The sequence below is a fragment of the Salvelinus namaycush genome, chromosome 20 (genome assembly GCF_016432855.1).
Source record: "Salvelinus namaycush isolate Seneca chromosome 20, SaNama_1.0, whole genome shotgun sequence".
Lineage (NCBI taxonomy): Eukaryota > Metazoa > Chordata > Actinopteri > Salmoniformes > Salmonidae > Salvelinus > Salvelinus namaycush.
The window spans coordinates 4,160,485-4,179,531 of NC_052326.1; the positions used below are offsets into that span (position 1 = coordinate 4,160,485).

General features: G+C 42.2%; 2 protein-coding genes across 3 annotated transcripts in view; both read right to left on the reverse strand.

Annotated features, from left to right (window-relative positions):
• Positions 1–4,774, reverse strand: part of fer1l4 (fer-1 like family member 4) — a 103,647-nt gene extending 98,873 nt beyond the window's left edge. The window contains exons 1-2 of the mRNA XM_039015590.1: positions 4,587–4,774; positions 1,750–1,805 (exon numbers count right to left, since the gene is read on the reverse strand). Coding sequence (XP_038871518.1) covers positions 1,750–1,805; positions 4,587–4,665 — 135 coding nt within the window. The 5' untranslated portion in view covers positions 4,666–4,774. The remainder of the gene's footprint in view (positions 1–1,749; positions 1,806–4,586) is intronic.
• Positions 4,775–14,234: 9,460 nt separating this feature from the next.
• Positions 14,235–19,047, reverse strand: part of LOC120064978 (copine-3-like) — a 59,380-nt gene continuing 54,567 nt past the window's right edge. For both annotated transcript variants that reach the window (XM_039015596.1, XM_039015595.1), the window contains exons 15-16: positions 14,967–15,203; positions 14,235–14,727 (exon numbers count right to left, since the gene is read on the reverse strand). In XM_039015596.1, the coding sequence (XP_038871524.1) occupies positions 14,614–14,727; positions 14,967–15,203 (351 nt within the window). In that variant the 3' untranslated portion in view covers positions 14,235–14,613. The remainder of the gene's footprint in view (positions 14,728–14,966; positions 15,204–19,047) is intronic.

Here is a 19,047-nt window from a genome sequence, read left to right on the forward strand (position 1 = left end):
AAGTAGGTAGCAGGTTCACTAGATAGCTAGCTACAGTAGTTGTTTTGGTAACCAAACCATCAGTCCTAGCTTGCTATTATGAAAATTGAATTCAACAATGCCAATAATGTTTTCAATTCGACTTTTGCTTTCAAAAGCAGCTTAAACATAGAACATGTAAGATTGAACTAAAGCCATTGAATTCTACCGTGCTGATATACTGTGCGTTATCGGGAAATAATGCATGCTCTAGAATTCCCTTCAAGCCAATCAGAAACGAGTATTCAACAATACCATGATATAATTATGTGATAAAGCCCGAAAAGCAGGTGTTTGGTTGGATATATTGGCACGGGTGTGCGGCAAACCGTGCCAATATATCCTCCAAACACCAGCTCCAAGGGCATTATCACTTTTATACAACGGGTTACCAATATATTCAAATAATGATAGACATATTTTCATTAAAAACGTTATTTTGATAAATGTATTCATACTATTTCATCCGTCCACAATATATAGTCCCGACACAAATCTAGGGTTGATACCCAAGCCGGCTGGTTGCCAGAGACGCGACCCAGTCTTTCAGTCTTTTTGTTCTGTATCCATGGACTGTATCCCAGTTGTTCGTTCTAAATCTTGGCTAAAAATTCCATTGATATACTTGCTGGCAAAGTTCTTATCCCTTGCTTGGTAGCTAGCCAACCACGGCTAACTTAGTCACGTCAAAAAGTGCAGCCAGAATAACAGCAAAGTAGCTGCATTTGCATTTGTTTAAACTGTTTTCTAGTGACATTTATTTGGATACATCCATTACAATGAGCTAATGAGGCGCAATTTCGCCTGCCGTAGAAAATCTGCTCATTCGTCAGGACACTGTTGTTCAGAGGAGCTAGCCAACAACACAGCTAACACAATCACTTCAAACTGATGCTGGAGACTGCAAACTAGTTACACTTTGTTTCATTTGACCTTTTTTCAATTTACATTTATTTGTATATATCCATAAAAATTATGCCTGTTGATTCATGATTTCGACTGGCTGAGAAACGCTGCCTGCATGTCTCGTCCCGACTCGTTCATTACTATGGGACAGCTGGAGATCGAATTTGAATCTTGAAACAATGTTGAAAATGTCGGAGATAGACAGCAAGTTTTATACAAATCCGCTGTTGAAAACTAAATATTAGTCTAAAATAAGTGTTAGATCATGTCTATATGTTTTTTATAGTGGAGATCAAGTTAATAAATTGCTTGGCTGATGGATTAAGCTGTATTTTGAGGCTTAAAACTAAGACGTTTTGTGGTTGGAATTGCAGTATTTATTTTGTTTGAGAATTAAAACGTGAGCTAGCAACTTTTGACAAACTGGTTTCGTCTGGACAAGCAAATGGTTGCTTAGCGCCACCAGATACCAACGTGTTCTGTGGAGAAAAAAGTGATGAGTTCAAATATTTTTGGATAATCGATGTTTATATTTAACGATGGCAGAAAGGCCAGTCTCTTTGACACATGACATGGATTACAGGGAGTGGATAAGCTAAAGAGACTGGTACCTACTGTAGGCTTGGGGTTGGGGTCAATTCGAATTGAAGTCCATTTAGGAAGTCAACTGAAATTCCGTTACAATAATTGAAAAAGGCATCTCTTTTTAATAAACTGAAAAGGAGATTTAAAAAATGTTTTGAAAATCCTGAATTGAATGATTCCAACTCAAATTGACTACAACCCTGATACTGGGCCAAATATTTAATTCAAGAAGGATCTTACCTCATTGAAAATGGCTAAATTTTCACACTGAAGAATCTTGGTTTTGTGGGTAAAACCTAGAAAATGGATAAATATGCTGAGAAGACTGGAGACATATTACACACACTGTATGAATATACTGTAGGACAGAAAACAAACAGTAGACATAATTACACTCGAAAATAAGTATATTAACCACCGTAGTTTTAATAAGACACTGTTTTCTTGTAAGTAATTGAATGGGTAGTTCTTGAATTGCAGTGGCATTTGCGTCCCCCTCCTTTGCAACCATGAAACACACTTTAAAATGGCAAATAGTTACACATCATACATGTTTTTGTTTATATTGAACTGTTTACCATTGATACAACATAATGCAGGTCCTTTATACTACAAAACATTATGATTTGCTTAAGGTACTTGGCTCATCCCAGTAGTAATCCAGTACAGTTGTACTGACATTAGGGAATTTATAGTATATCTATCATTTTGAATGCAAGAAAGTAAGTATTGTACAGATCAATAAAAACAAAATCCTATTAAAAATACCTTTGTTTAAAAAATATATATAAATCATCCCTAAATTTTGTTGTTGGTGTTATCGCCTTGAAAATCACCTATTACAAAGATATACAAGGACCTTGAGTGGCAAACTGTTATCGGGGGAGGTGTCTATATTAAAGAGGATTATTAGCTAATCGCATTGATCATTTGATGTCTTAATTGATTGCCATTGGTATAACTCAATTTAAATGAAGGGAAATTACATTGTGAGCAAAATTCTTAATCATATCACTCTATTAAATTATTTTTAAGTGGTTAATGACCTTAGGTTTGATCGTCATTTAAAGGGGCAATCTGCTATATCTACATAAATGTTCTGAGTTTTAAATGAATGATACAGTTGAAGTCAAAAGTTTACATACACCTTAGCCAAATACATTTAAACTAAGTTTTTCACAATTCCTGACATTTCATCCTAGTAAATAATCCCCTGTCTAGGTCAGTTAAGATCACCATTTTATTTTAAGAATGTGAAATGTCAGAATAATAGTAGCGATCATTATTTCTTTCATTTTTTATTTCTTTCATCACATTCCCAGTGGGTCAGAAGTTTACATACACTCAATTAGTATTTGGTAGCATTGCCTTTAAATTGTTTAACTTGGGTCAAACGTTTCGGTTAGTCTTCCACAAGCTTTCCACAATACGTTGGGAGAATTTTGTCCCATTCCTCCTGACAGAGCTGGTGTAACTGAGTCTAATCTTCTATAGGATTGAGGTCAGGGCTTTGTGATGGCCACTCCAATACCTTGACTTTGTTGTCCTTAAGCCATTTTGCCACAACTTTGGAAGTATGCTTGGGGTCATTGTCCATTTGGAAGACCCATTTGCAACCAAGCTTTAACTTCCTGACTGATGTCTTGAGATGTTGCTTCAATATATCCACATACTTTTCCTCCCCCATGATGCCATCTATTTTGTGAAGTGCACCAGTCCCTCCTGCAGCAAAGCACCCCTACAACATGATGCTGCCACCCCCGTGCTTCACGGTTGGGAAGGTGTTCTACAGCTGGCAAGCCTCCCCCTTTTTCCTCCAAACACAATGATGTGTTTTTGTTTCATCAGACTAGAGGACATTTATCCAAAAAGTACGATCTTTGTGCAGTTGCAAACCGTAGTCTGGCTTTTTATGGCGGTTTTGGAGCAGTGGCTTCTTCCTTGCTGAGCGCCCTTTCAGGTTGTGTCGATATAGGACTCGTTTTACTATGGATATATACTTTTGTACCCGTTTCCTCCAGCATCTTCATAAGGTCCTTTGCTGTTGTTCTGGGAATGATTTGCACTTTTCGCACCAAAGCACGTTCATCTCTAGGAGACAGAACGTGTCTCCTTCCTGAGCGGTATGGCGGCTGTGTGGTCCCATGGTGTTTATACTTGTGTACTATTGTTTGTACAGATGAACGTGGTACCTTCAGACATTTGTAAATTGCTCCCAAGGATGAACCAGACTTGTGGAGCTCTACAATTTTTTTCTGAGGTCTTGGCTGATTTCTTTTGATATTCCCATGATGTCAAGCAAAGAGGCACTGAGTTTGAAGGTAGGCCTTGAAATACATCCATGGGTACACCTCCAATTGACTCAAATGATGTCAATTAGCCTGTCAGAAGCTTCTAAAGTCATGACATCATGTTCTGTAATTTTCCAAGCTGTTTAAAGGCACAGTCAACTTAGTGTATGTAAACTTCTGACCAACTGGAAATGTGATACAGTGAGTTATAAGTGAAATCTGTCTATAAACAATTGTTGGAACAATTACTTGTGTCATGCACAAAGTAGATGTCCTAACCGACTTGACAAAATGACAGTTTGTTAACAAGAAATTTGTGGAGTGGTTTAAAAACGAGTTTTAATGACTCCAACCTAAGTGTATGTAAACTTCCGACTTCAACTGTATATAGCCATTGATTCTTAAACAATATAACTTAGTTCAACTGTCTAACTTGATCAGAACCCAAAAGCTTGTGGATAAGTTGCATTCACTCCATTGTTTGTTAACAATGTAATTATAAACAAACACTTTATGGCTTCAAATGTCACCAGAATTCAAGAACAACTGTAATACACTTGTGGATCTACAAGATTACTAAATGTACACCACCACCCAATATGAAACTATCCTCTTTCATCTAGTTAAACCTCAGGTTTCATATCCAGGTAAAGCAAACATTTACTTTCATGTCAATCAAATACAATAAATGTTCAGAGGATAAGTTGCATTCATGGCAAACAATCACATCAAACATATTCATGAAAGATGAATCCCTGAAAGCTCAAAATAACTGCACGTATGTACCTCTAAAGGATAACTCCACTTTTCGATCATACGTCCCAGGTAAATTGGTGATCCTCTTCAGGTTGACAGTGATAGACATGTTTCTGTTTGAGTATGTAACTGTATCCAATAGATATCATCGTACAGCTCTGATCTGTTTCAGTGTGGAGACCAGTAGCTCACATGCTGTCAACTGAACCTCGAACGAAATCTCCTATCCACATAGGTGTTGATTCAATGAGGGACTATAACGGTGTATTTTTTCTAAAGGGGAAGTTCCTGATGTTTGAGGAATGTGAGGTAGGAGTTGCCCAGCCTGGTTAGTCACAATCAGACAGAACACATAGGCTACGTTTACACAGGCAGCACAATTCTGATCTTTTGCTCAATTATTGACACAAGAGCTGATCTGATCAAAAGACCAAATAGTAATAAAAAAAAGGTACCGAATTGGGCTGCCTGCCTGTGTAAACCTTGAGGGTCTGTCCATGTCAACTGGATTCCAAATAATGTTTTTAGAATAAATTAAGTTGCTCATATTAGAACAACTGGTGTAAACACATGGGTGTCTTTAAAAACTTTTTTTTTTAAAGTTATGACTGGAGATACAGCTTCCTTCGCCTCAAGGCTTGAGTTCATAAATATACTCAACAAAAATATAAACACAACATGCAGCAATTTCAAATATTTTAATGAGTTACAGTTCATTAAAGGAAATCAGTCAATTTAAATAAATGCATTAGGTTCTACGCTATGAATTTCACATGACTGGGCAGGGGTAGGCCCGCCCACTTGGGAGCCAGGTCCACCTACTGGCCCAGCCAATCAGAATAGGTTTTTCCCCACAAAAGGGCTTTATTACAGACAGAAATACTCCTGAGCACCCCCCCTTCCCCTCCTCAGACAATCCCGTAATTCTCTGGCAATAACTCTGGTGGACATTCCTGCAGTCAGCATGCCAATTGCAAGCTCCATCAAAACTTGAGACATCTGTAGCATTGTGTTGTGTGACGACAACTGCACACTTGAGTGGCCTTTTATTGTCCCAAGCACAAAGTGCACCTGTGTAATGATTATGCTGTTTAATTGGCTTCTTGGTATGCCACACTTGTAAGGTGGATGGATTATTTTTGTAAAGGTCAAATACTCACTAACGGGGATGTATAAAAATTGACAAAATGAGAGAAATAAGTATTTAGTGCATATGGAAAATGTCTGGCCCACGCACCAGCTCTCCTGTGGCAGCCCCTCGCACCAGTCCTCCGGTGCCGGCGCCACGAACCAGGCCTCCAGTTCCAGCACCCCGCACTCGCCTTGAGGTGCGTGTCCCCAGCCCAGTACCGTCTGAGCTGCCCGTCTGTCCAGCGCCGTCTGAGCCGCCCGTCTGTCCAGCGGCGTCTGAGCCGCCCGTCTGTCCAGCGCCGTCTGTCCAGCGCCGCTAGAGCCGCCCGTCTGTCCTGAGCCGCCAGAGCCGCCCGTCTGTCCTGAGCCGCCAGAGCCGCCCGCCAGTCAGGAGCCGCCAGAGCCGCCCGCCATTCAGGAGCCGCCCGCCAGTCAGGAGCCGCCAGAGCCGCCCGCCAGTCAGGAGCCGCCAGAGCCGCCCGCCAGTCAGGAGCCGCCAGAGCCGCCCGCCAGTCTGGAGCTGCCTTTCAGTCCGGAGCTGCCCCTCAGTCCTGAGCTACCCCTCAGTCCTGAGCTGTCCTTCAGTCCGGAGCTGCCCTTCAGTCCTGAGCTACCCCTCAGTCCGGAGCTGCCCCTCAGTCCGGAGCTGCCCCTCAGTCCGGAGCTTCCCCTCAGTACGGAGCTGCCCCTCTGTCCAGTGGCGCTCTCTACGATGGTCTTCAGTCCCGCTGCGAGGGTCCCTGCTCCAGAGGCGCCACCAAAGCGGGTAATGACTATGGTGGAGTGGGGTCCACGTCCCGCACCCGAGCCGCCGCCGTAAGAAGGCCACCCGGACCCTCCCCTTCTGTGTCAGGTTTTGCAGCCGGAGTCCACACCTTTGGGGGGGGGGGTGTACTGTCACGCCCTGGCCTTAGTTATCTTTGTTTTCTTTATTATTTTGGTTAGGTCAGGGTGTGACATGGGGGATGTATGTGTTTTGTCTTGTCTAGGGGTTTTGTATGTTTAATGGGTGTTTACTAGTCTAGGTGTTTGTATGACTATGGTTGCCTAGATTGGTTCTCAATTAGAGGCAGCTGTTTATCGTTGTCTCTGATTGGGAACCATATTTGGGCAGCCATATTCCGTTGGGTATTTCGTGGGTTATTGTCTATGTGTAAGTTGCCTGTGTATGCACTTTTCGTATATAGCTTCACGTTCGTTTTGTTGTTTTTTGTATAGTTTGTCAAGTGTTCTTCGTTTCGGTAAATAAATAGAAGAATGTATTACTATCACGCTGCGCCTTGGTCCTCCTCTCTTCCTCCAAACGACGAACGTGACACATATTCATAGCAGCACTGATTTGGGTGATTGAGCTACTGTGGAATTACAAGTCAGTAAGTGCTTTTTTCTAATCTAATGGGTACATCACTGTCTACAGCCTTAATCAAAAATGTATTAAATTGTTTCCCCCCCCCCCTCAAACTACACACAATACCCCATAACGACAAAGCAAAAACAGGCTTTTAGAAATTTTTGCAAATGTATTACAAATAAACTGAAATATTACATTTACATAAGTATTCAGACCCTTTACTCAGCACTTTGTTGAAGCATCTTCGGCAGCGATTACATATGAGACTCCTTGGGTATGACTCTACAAGCTTGGCACACCTGTATTTGGGGAGTTTCTCCCATTCTTCTGTGCAGATCCTCTCAAGCTCTGTCAGGTTGGATTGGGAGTGTCGCTGTGTAACAGTTTAACTTTACGTCCGTCCCCTCGAACCAGGGACCCTCTGCACACATCAACAACTGACACCCACAAAGCGTCATTACCCATCGCTCCACAAAAGCCGCGGCCCTTGCAGAGCAAGGGGAACCACTACTTCAAGTCTCAGAGCAAGTGACGTCACCGACTGAAAGGCTGTTAGCGCGCACCACCGCTACCTAGCTAGCCATTTCACATCGGTTACAGCTGCACAGCTATTTTCAGGTCTCTCCAGAGATGTTAGATCGGGTTCAAGTCCAGGCTCTGGCTGGACCACTCAAGGACATTCAGAGACTTTTCCCGAAGCCACTCCTGTGTTGTATTGGTTGTGTGCTTAGGGTCGTTGTTCTGTTGGAAGGTGAACCTTTGCCCTAGTCTGAGGTTCTGAGCATTCTGGAGCAGGTTTTCATCAAAGATCGCTCTGTACTTTGCTCTGTTCCTCTTTCCCTCAATCCTGACTAGTCTCCCAGTCCCTTACACTAAGGAGTGGCTTCCGTCCAGCCACTATACCATAAAGGCCTGAATGATGGAGTGCTGCAGAGATGGCTGTCCTTCTGGAAGGTTCTCCCATCTCCACAGAGGAACTCTATAGCTTTGTAAGAGTGAACATCGAGTTCCCTGACCAAAGCCCTTCTCCCCTGATTGCTCAGTTTGGCCCGGCGGCTCAGCTCTTAGAAAAACATCTTCCATTTAAGAATGATGGAGACCACTGTGTTCTTGGGGCCCTTCAATACTGCAGACATTTTTTGGTACCCTTAAACAGCTCTGTGCCTAAAGACAATCCTGCCTCGGAGCTCTACAGACAATTCCTTCGACCTCATGGCTTGGTTTTTGCTCTGACATGCACTGTCAACTGTGGGACCTTATATAGACAGGTGTGTGCCTTTCCAAATTATGTCCAATCAATTTAATTGAATTTAATCCATTTTAGAATAAGGTTGTAACGTGACAAAATGTGGAAAAGGGGAAGGGGTCTAAATACTTTCAGAATGCACTGTGTGTGTATCACAACAACGTCAAATCCACTTCTTTGGCTTCAAAAGCACATTACACATTACTTTGTTGTAACACAGCATACTCTTGAATACAGGGTAGGTGTAATTTCAATCCGACAAATATAATTCACAGATTGGACCTATCCTTTCAGACCCTAGCTGGTACACCATTGAAATTGAAATAGCATTGACATCTTAACTTCCAACTACTACCACAAAGATGGCTGCCGGTGTTGTGCTGAAAATCTCCCCATTGCCAGAATACTCCCCCCCCCTTCGCGTTCTTCATTGCTGCAACTTGCTTTCTGCTCATTACTCCGTTGTCAGTTTAGATTTTTTTAAATGACCTTTATTTAACTAGGCAAGTCAGTTAAGAACAAATTCTTATTTTCAATGATGGCCTAGGAACAGTGGGTTAACTGCCTTGTTCAGGGGCAGAACGACAGATTTTTACCTTGTCAGCTCGGGGATTCGATCTTGAAACCTTTCGTTTACAGTTATCCCCCCCGGATAACCGGTAAATCGGTTATTAGGGGTGAAACGGTACGTGTATTCGTATTGAACCGTTCGGTACAGAGTCCACGGTGCAGTACAAAAATCATATTATAGCTAGGAAAATATATATTGTAATGAAACAGCAGGGAACAGGTCTCGAACCCTCGACCTTCTAGCCCGAAGTCCAGCGCGCTATCGACTGTGCCGCAAAAGCATGCTCGAGCGGCAGAGTCGATTTCCGTGCTTATAAACCCAGGATCGTTACACTACTCCCTCCTTTCAAAGAGTGCGTCCTCGCGCTAGCTTGCGACTCTACGTCTTACAGGAACGCGCTCACCGGCCAAGCACACGCACTGTCGTGGATGCAAGGTCCGATCACTTCTGACACCAGTGTAATGAAACAGCAGGGAGCAGGTCTCGAACCCTCCAGTAATTTATTAGTGATTTAACAATTAATTATAAAGTAACAATTGTAATTGTCATAATAGTGTCTGATAGATATTTCTAAAGCCACTTCAGAAAGTATAATATCAAATTTAATTCTGCAGGGTCAAGCCACAGATACCACAGGAGCCAACCCCTCTCCAGAGACGGCAGGGGTTCTCTTCCAGAAAATAAGTCTGACATGGCTGAATTTTTGGGGGAAGTTGTTCACGACCCAGGAGCAGGTGTAACAGTTTAACTTTAGTACATCCCCTCGCCCCGACCCGGGCGCGAACCAGGGACCCTCTGCTCTCAGCAGCAACAGTCACCCACGAAGCATCGTTACCCATCGCTCCACAAAAGCCGCGGCCCTTGCAGAGCAAGGGGAACCACTACTTCAAGGTCTCAAAGCGAGTGATGTCACCGATTGAAACGCTATTAGTGCTCACCACCACTAACTAGCTAGCCATTTCACATCGGTTACACAGGGAACTGTTGATGGAATTTATAGGTTTAAATTAATGATTAGAATACTCCACCCTGAAACCATATAATTGTATGAAATTGATTAGAATCATAATTAATTAATGATGGGTGTGGTTTTAGTCAGTAGAATTATATATCTGTGAGTGTAGTTTTTAGTCAGAATTAGGGTATAACAATATATCGGTACAATATGTCTATTATAGTATCTTAAAAACAGACTGAGCAAGATTCAGTGCCGACCTTGGCTGGGGGCCACAGAGTACTTCCCAGGGTCTCCCTATCGTGAGGGAGGACGGGGAGTGATTCTCACGGACTCCCCTAATCTTTGTCGGCTGGGTAGCAGGACAGTGTGTGCGTAGGATATCTAATGTTTGTGTGTAAATGTATGTGCGTATAAATTCTGTTTGATTGCAAGAGTATGTGCGTAAGGAGCTGGTATAAAATGAATGGTTTTGTACAACTAGCCAGCGCTCTCGTGAATATACCTTATTGACTATTTTAGCTGGGCCTCCATCTGTTTCATTTCAATCAGTATCTTACAAATCCTGATTAGCAGACTGAGTAGTTAATTGAAGTTCAGTTTATGAACATCGAGAACATAATTCTCTTGACAGGAACCAAGTCAAAGGGCAAGGTCATAGAGGTGTCCTCATACAGGGAAGTGGACTGTAATTCCCCTGGATGCTGATCCACTTACATGGTGGAAGACCAAAGAGTTAATATACCCTCATGTTGCCCTGGCTGTACCTGGGACCTCTGTCCCTAGCAAAAGTATTCTCCACAGCTGCTGACATTGTCACAGCAAGTCAATCTGTGCTCACTGCAGATTTGTATTTGTAATGGATCCCCATCAGCTGCCACTCTTCCTGGGGTCCAACAAAATTAAGGCAGTTTATACAATTTTTAAAACATTACAATACATTCAGATTTCACAACATACCACATATCTACAGTACTAAATCCATGTACATGTATAGAGCGTATGTTATCGCGTGTCTGTGCCAATGTTTGTGTTCACAGTCCCTGCTGTTCCATAAGTTGTTATATCTATTTTTTAAATCAAATTTTACTGCTTGCATCAGTTAATAGATGTGGAATAGAGTTCCAAGTAGTCATGGCTCTATGTAGTACTGTGTGCCTCCCATAGTCTGTTCTGGACTTGGGAACTGTGAAGAGACCTCGTGGCATGTCTTGTGGGGTATGCTTGGCTGTCCGAGTTTTGTGCTAGTAGTTCAGACAGACAGCTTAGTGCATTCAACATGTCAATACCTCTCATTAATAAAAGTAGTGATGAAGTCAATCTCTCCTCCACTTTAAGCCAGGAGAGATTGACATGCATATTATTAATATTAGCTCTCTGTGTACATCCATGCTGCCCTGTTCTGAGCCAATTGCAATTTTCCTAAGTCCTTTTTTGTGGCACCTTACCACACGACTGAACAGTAGTTCAGGTGCAACAAAACTAGGGCCTGTAGGACCTGCGTGTTGATAGAGTTGTTAACAAGGCAGAGCATCGCTTTATTATAGACAGACTTCTCCCCATCTTAGCCACTACAGCATCAATATGTTTTGACCATGAAAGTTGACAATCTAGGGTTACTCCAAGCAGTTTAGTCATCTCAACTTGCTCAATTTCCACATTATTTATTACAAGATTTAGGGTTTAGTGAGTGTTTTGTTCCAAATACAATGCTTTTAGTTTCAGAAATATTTAGGGCTAACTTATTCCTTGCATCCAACTCAAACTAACTGCAGCTCTTTGTTGAGTGTTGCAGTCATTTCAGTCACTGTAGTAGCTGATGTTTATAGTGTTGAGTCATCCGCATACATAGACACTCTGGCTTTACTCAGTCAGTGGCATGTCGTTAGTGAAAATTGAAAAAAATCAAGGGGCCTAAACGTGGATAAACTAATCTTCTTAAAAGAAAAACTTTATTTCACGTTATAAGGCAGGCACTGCTGTCTTTTGATGTCCCTTTGTTTCCATATGCTCCTGGGAATTCAAGCTACCCATGTTTACTATCACAACAAATGGAAAATCTAAATACAAATTACTCAGGCATTTATTTTGTCGATATATTGAAAACGTACCGAACCGTGAGTTTTGTGAACCGTTTCACCCCTAGTAAATATGCGTGCAAGTTCTGTTCTAATCAAATGGGGCACGCTCAAACATAGCCACTTTATTTAATTCATGTGGAACAACTCTGTAAAGTAAGAAAATAGAATGGGTGAAAGTATCTAACAACATCTGGACCAATAGCAATTCCTGATAATGATATGCTTTTTAATGGGAGTAGTACACATTCCATGAAAAGTTCTACAGTGCTACTCTTAAGGCAATTCTCATTCATCTTTGGTATAATCCATGGCATACATTCTATTGCAGCAGATGTATCAAAATGATTTAGCATTCTATGATATTCTAACTCAAGCATGAGAACACCATTGTAAAGTAAATACATCCAAAACACCAAAACGTTCACTTCATCGTCAGTTTTGTTTCACAGTTAGCAAAGTTAGTTAGCTGGCTAGATTGATTTCGAGTTAGTTACCTATATTATTTTGCTAGCTATACTTCCATACCTACAAAAATGACTGTGTCCCCAGTTATGTTTACATTTTGGCATTTGTGACACTTCCACTTTCCAAGCATATTAACTGCAAGGTGGTGTATAACATCAGCTCTCTGCATTCAGACTCCTTGACTGTTTCCACAACTTGGAACAAGTTAAGGGGTCTGACTACTTTCCTGAATGCACTGTATGAGAGCTGATGTTATACACCACCTTGCAGTTAATATGCTTGGAAAGTGGATACGTCACAAACGCCAACATGTAAACATAACTGGGGACAGTCATTTTTGTAGGTATGACACTTCAGTATAGATTAAATAGATTTTTTCCTTCATCAATTTACACACAATATCCCATAATGACAAAGCGAACAGGTTTTTAGATATTTTTGCACATTTATAAAAAATAAAACTGAAATACCTTCTTTACATAAGTATTCAGACCCTTTGCGATGAGACTTGAAATTGAGCTCAGGTGCATCCAGTTTCCATTGATCATCCTTGAGATGTTTCTACAATTTGATTTGAGTCAAATCAATTGATTTGGAAAGGCACACACCTGTCTATATGAGGTCCCACAGTTGACAGTGCATGTCAGAGCAAAAACCAAGCCATGAGGTCGAAGGAATTGTCTATAGCGCTCCGAGACAGGATTGTGTCAAGGCACAGATCTGGGGAAGGGTACCAATAAATGTCTGCAGCATTGAAGGTCCCCAAGACCAGTGGCCTCCATCATTCTTAAATGGAAGAAGTTTGGAACCACCAAGACTCGTCCCAGAGCTGCCCGCCTGGCCAAACTGAGCAATCGGGGGAAAAGGGCCTTGACCAGGGAGGTGACCAATGGTCACTCTGACAGAGCTCTAGAATTCCTCTATGGAGATGGGAGAACTTTCCAGAAGGACAACGATCTCGGCAGCATTCCACCAATCAGGCCTTTATGGTAGAGTTGCCAGATGGAAGCCAGTCCTAGGTAAAAGGCACATAAGATAGCTACCAAGAGGCGCAGCGGTCTAAGGCACTGCTTCTCAGTGCTAGAGGCGTCACTACAGACCCTGGTTCGATTCCAGGCTGTATCACAACTGTCCGTGATTGGGCAGCGCACAATTGGCCCAGCGTCGTCCGGGTTTGGCCGGGGTAGGCAGTCATTGTAAGAACTTGATCTTAACGGACTTGAAACAGACGCCTCACAAGTCCTCAACTGGCAGCTTAATTAAATAGTACCCGCAAAACACCAATCTCATCGTCAACAGTGAAGAGGCGACTCCGGGATGCTGGCCTTCTAGGCAGAGTTGCAAAGAAAAAGCCATACCTCAGACTGGCCAATAAAAAGAAAAGATTAAGATGGGCAAAAGAACACAGACACTGGACAGATGAACTCTGCCTAGAAGGCTTCACTGTTGACGTTGAGACTGGTGTTTTGCGGGTACTATTTAATTAAGCTGCCAGTTGAGGACTTGAGGCATCTGGTAGCGGAGTTTGCAGCTGTGCTAACATAATTGGAAAAGGGTTTCCTAATGATCAATTAGCCTTTTAATCTGATAAACTTGGATTAGCGATCACAACGTGCCATTGGAACAATGGAGTGATGGTTGCTGATCATGGGCCTCTGTACGCCTATGTAGATATTCCATTAAAAATCAGGCGTTTCCAGCTACAATAGTCATTTACAACATTAACAATGTCTACACTGTATTTCTGATCAGTTTGATGTTAGTTTAAATGGACAAAAAATGTGCCTTTCTTTCAAAAACAAGGACATTTCTAAGTGACCCCAAACTTTTGAATGGTAGTGCATATATTACACACACACACACAGCACCAGTTAAACCTTTCTTGTTGCGCGAGTAGCCTACTTTATTCCATCAAATGTTTTGAAGGTGCATTTCATGAAATGCATTAAAGCCCTCCTTTTCCCCAATTTTGGATCATCACCATTGTTGAACTCCTTGTTAATTCCAGACTCAGAGGAATGAAAGAAGAATATCTGAAGCAGAAAAGAATAAGAAATATCTATGATTGTAGAAAATAAAATAGAAAATACAGTTACATGTGGTCATAATTGGTATCAAAAAGGCACAATGAGCATTGACACAGTAATTCCAGGATGTGATTTACACTTCTGATAGTGGGCCTACTCATTTCCCTGTGTGGTGTGTTGGCGCCCTCGTGTGGCTAGGAGGGGGAAGCGCTGCAGTTCTGCTTGCTCCACTAAGCCTTGAGGGCAGCAACATTGACTGGATCTAGTTTCAGCATCTTGAAGTAGGACACGAGTTGATTTGGCACTTCAGCCAAGACGCTCTGGGCGAGGGCTTCCTTAGGTTCCTGCAGAGGACAGAATAACAGTGTGATGGGAAGAGTGCCAACAGTGGGGCAACAAAACAAACAAACTCAAGATAGAAAAGTATGTCAAATCTGTCAATATTTTACCAAAGTGGTATGGAATGGTGCTTCACTACCCACTGATACTATTACAGACTAAAGTGATGTTCCATCGAGAATCTTCTCAGTGGTACTGACAACACACTGCACAATGACACAACCACAGACTAAAATAAACATACATTGGCAAACTGTCTGAAGGGCACAAACTGTACAATGTCCCTGGCCACGGGTTCGCCACTCAGGGACTTGAGTATGCCTTCATCTCCATCTAGCAGCTCCATTGCCTTGAAGTTGGCTTCGCCCACCCCGATGATGATGATGGACATGGGCAGGCGTGAGGCCTTGACGATAGCGTCCCGGGTCTGGTCCATGTCCGTGATCTCCCCATCGGTGATGATGAGCAGGACAAAGTATTGCTGAGGGAAATTAAAAGCAGCGGACAGAAAAGTTTGTTAAATTTCATTCAGTTTGCAATGAACACGAGGTAGACAAGGCAAATTCTTCCGCTATCCACTGTGTTCATTCTGAGACACTATTTTCAAAATGGTTGCGTAGCCCGTCTACTGCAAATGTCTGATTTGTATCATGTTTGTACATTAGGGCTGTCCCCAACAACAAAAATCTTAGGTCAACCGAGAGTCGTTCTGTTCTTTCGACCAATTGATTGGTTGAAATATTTAAACATATTTTTCCATATATAGACACACACAGTATGTGTTTGAATAAAATCAACTACATATGCACTGAGCTTGTCTGATGCTTGAAGCGCACTGTTTGTTTAAATAATGAATTGTCTTGCTCTCCTCCCTACTGCAGCAAAAAAGGCACCACTGCAAGTGTTTATTGTGCTGTCCATGCTGAAGCTGCAACATAAATTCCAAATAGCAGAAATTCCTATTCCCGCAACCCTCGGCTCTTTACGTGAAACATGGAAGCATCGCATGCATGTGACCAACAGGTCCTGTCCTATCCTGTCATAATCACATCAATAAATTGGTTATCACAAACGTCAAACACATGCTTTAACAAGTGACAGCAAAATGGATGTGGAGGACGTGAATAAGAAACTCGAAGCGGGTGTATGTTTACTGGTTGCTCAGGAGGGAATGGGGAAGTCAGATCTGTGGAAGACAGTTTCCACAACAAAGTAAAATACTGGAGATCAAGAAAAAGGAGGGTATACAAGCAAGCGTTTCTTGAGTATTATGTTCACCGAACAGTTGCTGTTAGATTACACTGTTATAAATGGTTTAAAAAAGTGTAAACATTAAATAAGTGTGCCAGAGTCTGTTCTAACAAAGACAAAAATATATACACTCCCGTTCCAAAGTTTGGGGTCACTCAGAAATGTCCTTGCTTTTTAATAAAAAAATATATATATTTTGTCCATTAAAATAACATCAAATTGATCAGAAATACAGTATAGAAATTTGTAATGTTGTAAATTACTATTGTAGCTGGAAACTGCGGATTTTTTATTGAATATCTACATAGGTGTACAGAGGCCCATTATCAGCAACCATCACCCCTGTGTTCCAATGGCACGTTGTGTTAGCTAATCCAAGTTTATAATTTTAAAAGGCTAATTGATCATTAGAAAACCATTTTGCAATTATGTTAGCACAGCTGAAAACTGTTGTCCTGATTAAAGAAGCAATAAAACTGTCATTCTTTAGACTAGTTGAGTATCTGGAGCGGCAGCATTTGTGGATTCGATTACAGGCTCAAAATGTCCAGAAACGAAGACTTTCTTCTGAAACTCGTCGGTCTATTCTTGTTCTGAGAAATTAAGGCTATTCCATGTGAGAAATTGCCAAGAAACTGAAGATCTTCAAACTGAACTCCCTTCACAGAACAGGGCAAACTGGCTCTAACTAGAATAGAAAGAGGAGTGGGAGGCCCCGGTGCACAACTGAGCAAGAGGAGAAGTACATTAGTGTCTAGTTTGAGAAACAGACGCCTCACAAGTCCTCAACTGGCAGCTTCATTAAAAAGTACCCGCAAAACACAAGTCTCAACGTCAACAGTGAAGAGGCGACTCCGGGATGCTGGCCTTCTAGGCAGAGTTCCTCTGTCCAGTGTCTGTGTTCATTTGGCCATCTTAATCTTTTATTTTTATTGGCCAGTCTGAGATATGGCTTTTTCTTCACGACTCTGCCTAGAAGGCCAGCAACCCGGAGTCGCCAATTAAATTATTCAAGACAGTAGTGGAATTCTTTGAAGTGGTAGGGCAAGTAGGAAGCCTATCCATATAAGGATCCAAAATGCAGTTAAAATCTCCGCCTATAATTAAACGTGTGGTTGCTAAATCTGGTAAGCGATTGAAAACATTCCGAAAGAACCCTGGGTCATTAAAGTTCGGTGCATAAAGATTTTAAAATGTTACATGTCGTGATAGAATATGGCCTATTACTATAATAAAGCGCTTATAGTTGAAATTTGTTTGAAAGAGACAGTTTTTCAAAATAATATGGCTACACCTCTAGCCTTGGATGAAAAAGTTGATTGATAAATCTGTGATACCCAACTACATTTTAATCTCCATTGCTCATTATGCTTTATTTGAGTTTCTTGTAGAAACATATCTCTAGATAAAGATTTCAAATGGGAAAAAAAAACTATTTTCAAATTCGTTCTCAAACGAATTTTTTTTCCATCTACGTTTTCTATTTTTTTTCCATTTTTTTCCATCTACGTAACATTGCAAAAATCAGAAATTTTCTGTCCAAAAATGATGCAGAAAAATTAATCCATGCATTTGTTACTTCTAGGTTAGACTACTGCAATGCTCTACTTTCCGGCTACCCGGATAAAGCACTAAATAAACTTCAGTTAGTGCTAAATACGGCTGCTAGAATCCTGACTAGAACCAAGAAATTTGATCATATTACTCCAGTGCTAGCTTCCCTACACTGGCTTCCTGTTAAGGCAAGGGCTGATTTCAAGGTTTTACTGTTAACCTATAAAGCGTTACATGGGCTTGCTCCTACCTATCTTTCCGAGTTGGTCCTGCCGTACATACCTATACGTACGCTACGGTCACAAGACGCAGGCCTCCTAATTGTCCCTAGAATTTCTAAGCAAACAGCGGGAGGCAGGGCTTTCTCCTATAGTCTACTCTATGTGAGAGACGCAGACTCGGTCTCAACCTTTAAGTCTTTACTGAAGACTTATCTCTTCAGTAGGTCATATGATTGAGTGTAGTCTGGCCCAGGAGTGTGAAGGTGAACGGAAAGGCTCTGGAGCAACGAACCGCCCTTGCTGTCTCTGCCTGGCCGGTTCCCCTCTCTCCACTGGGATTCTCTGCCTCTAACCCTATTACAGGGGCTGAGTCACTGGCTTACTGGTGCTCTTTCATGCCGTCCCTAGGAGGGGTGCGTCACTTGAGTGGGTTGAGTTACTGACGTGATCTTCCTGTCTGGGTTGGCGCCCCCCCCTTGGTTTGTGCTGTGGTGGAGATCTTTGTGGGCTATACTCGGCCTTGTCTCAGGATTGTCAGTTGGTGGTTGAAGATATCCCTCTAGTGGTGCGGGGGCTGTGCTTTGGCAAAGTGGGTGGGGTTATATCCTTCCTGTTTGGCCCTGTCCGGGGGTATCTTCGGATGGGGCCACAGTGTCTCCTGACCGCTCCTGTCTCAGCCTCCAGTATTTATGCTGCAGTAGTTTATGTGTCGGGGGGCTAGGGTCAGTTGGTTATACCTGGAGTACTTCTCCTGTCTTATCCAGTGTCCTGTGTGAATTTAAGTATGCTCTCTCTAATTCTCTCGTTCTCTCTTTCTTTCTCTCTCTCTGAGAACCTGAGCCCTAGGACCATATGTCACGGCAAACCGGGCATGATGACTCCTTGCTGTCCCCAGTCCACCTGGCCTTGCTGCTGTTCCAGTTTCAACTGCTCTGCCTGCGGTTATGGAACCCCTACCTGTCCCAGACCTGCTGCTTTCAACTCTTAATGATCGGCTATGAAAAGCCAACTGACATTTATTCCTGATTATTATTTGACCATGCTTGTCATTTATGAACATTTTGAACATCTTGGCTCTCTCTAATTCTCTCCTTCTCTCTTTCTTTCTCTCTCTCGGAGGACCTGAGCCCTAGGACCATACGTCAGGACTACCGGGCATGATGACTCCTTGCTGTCCCCAGTCCGCCTGGCCTTGCTGCTATTCCAGTTTCAACTGTTCTGCCTGCGGTTATGGAACCGCCACCTGTCCCAGACCTGCTGTTTTCAACTCTTAATGATCGGCTATGAAAAGCCAACTGA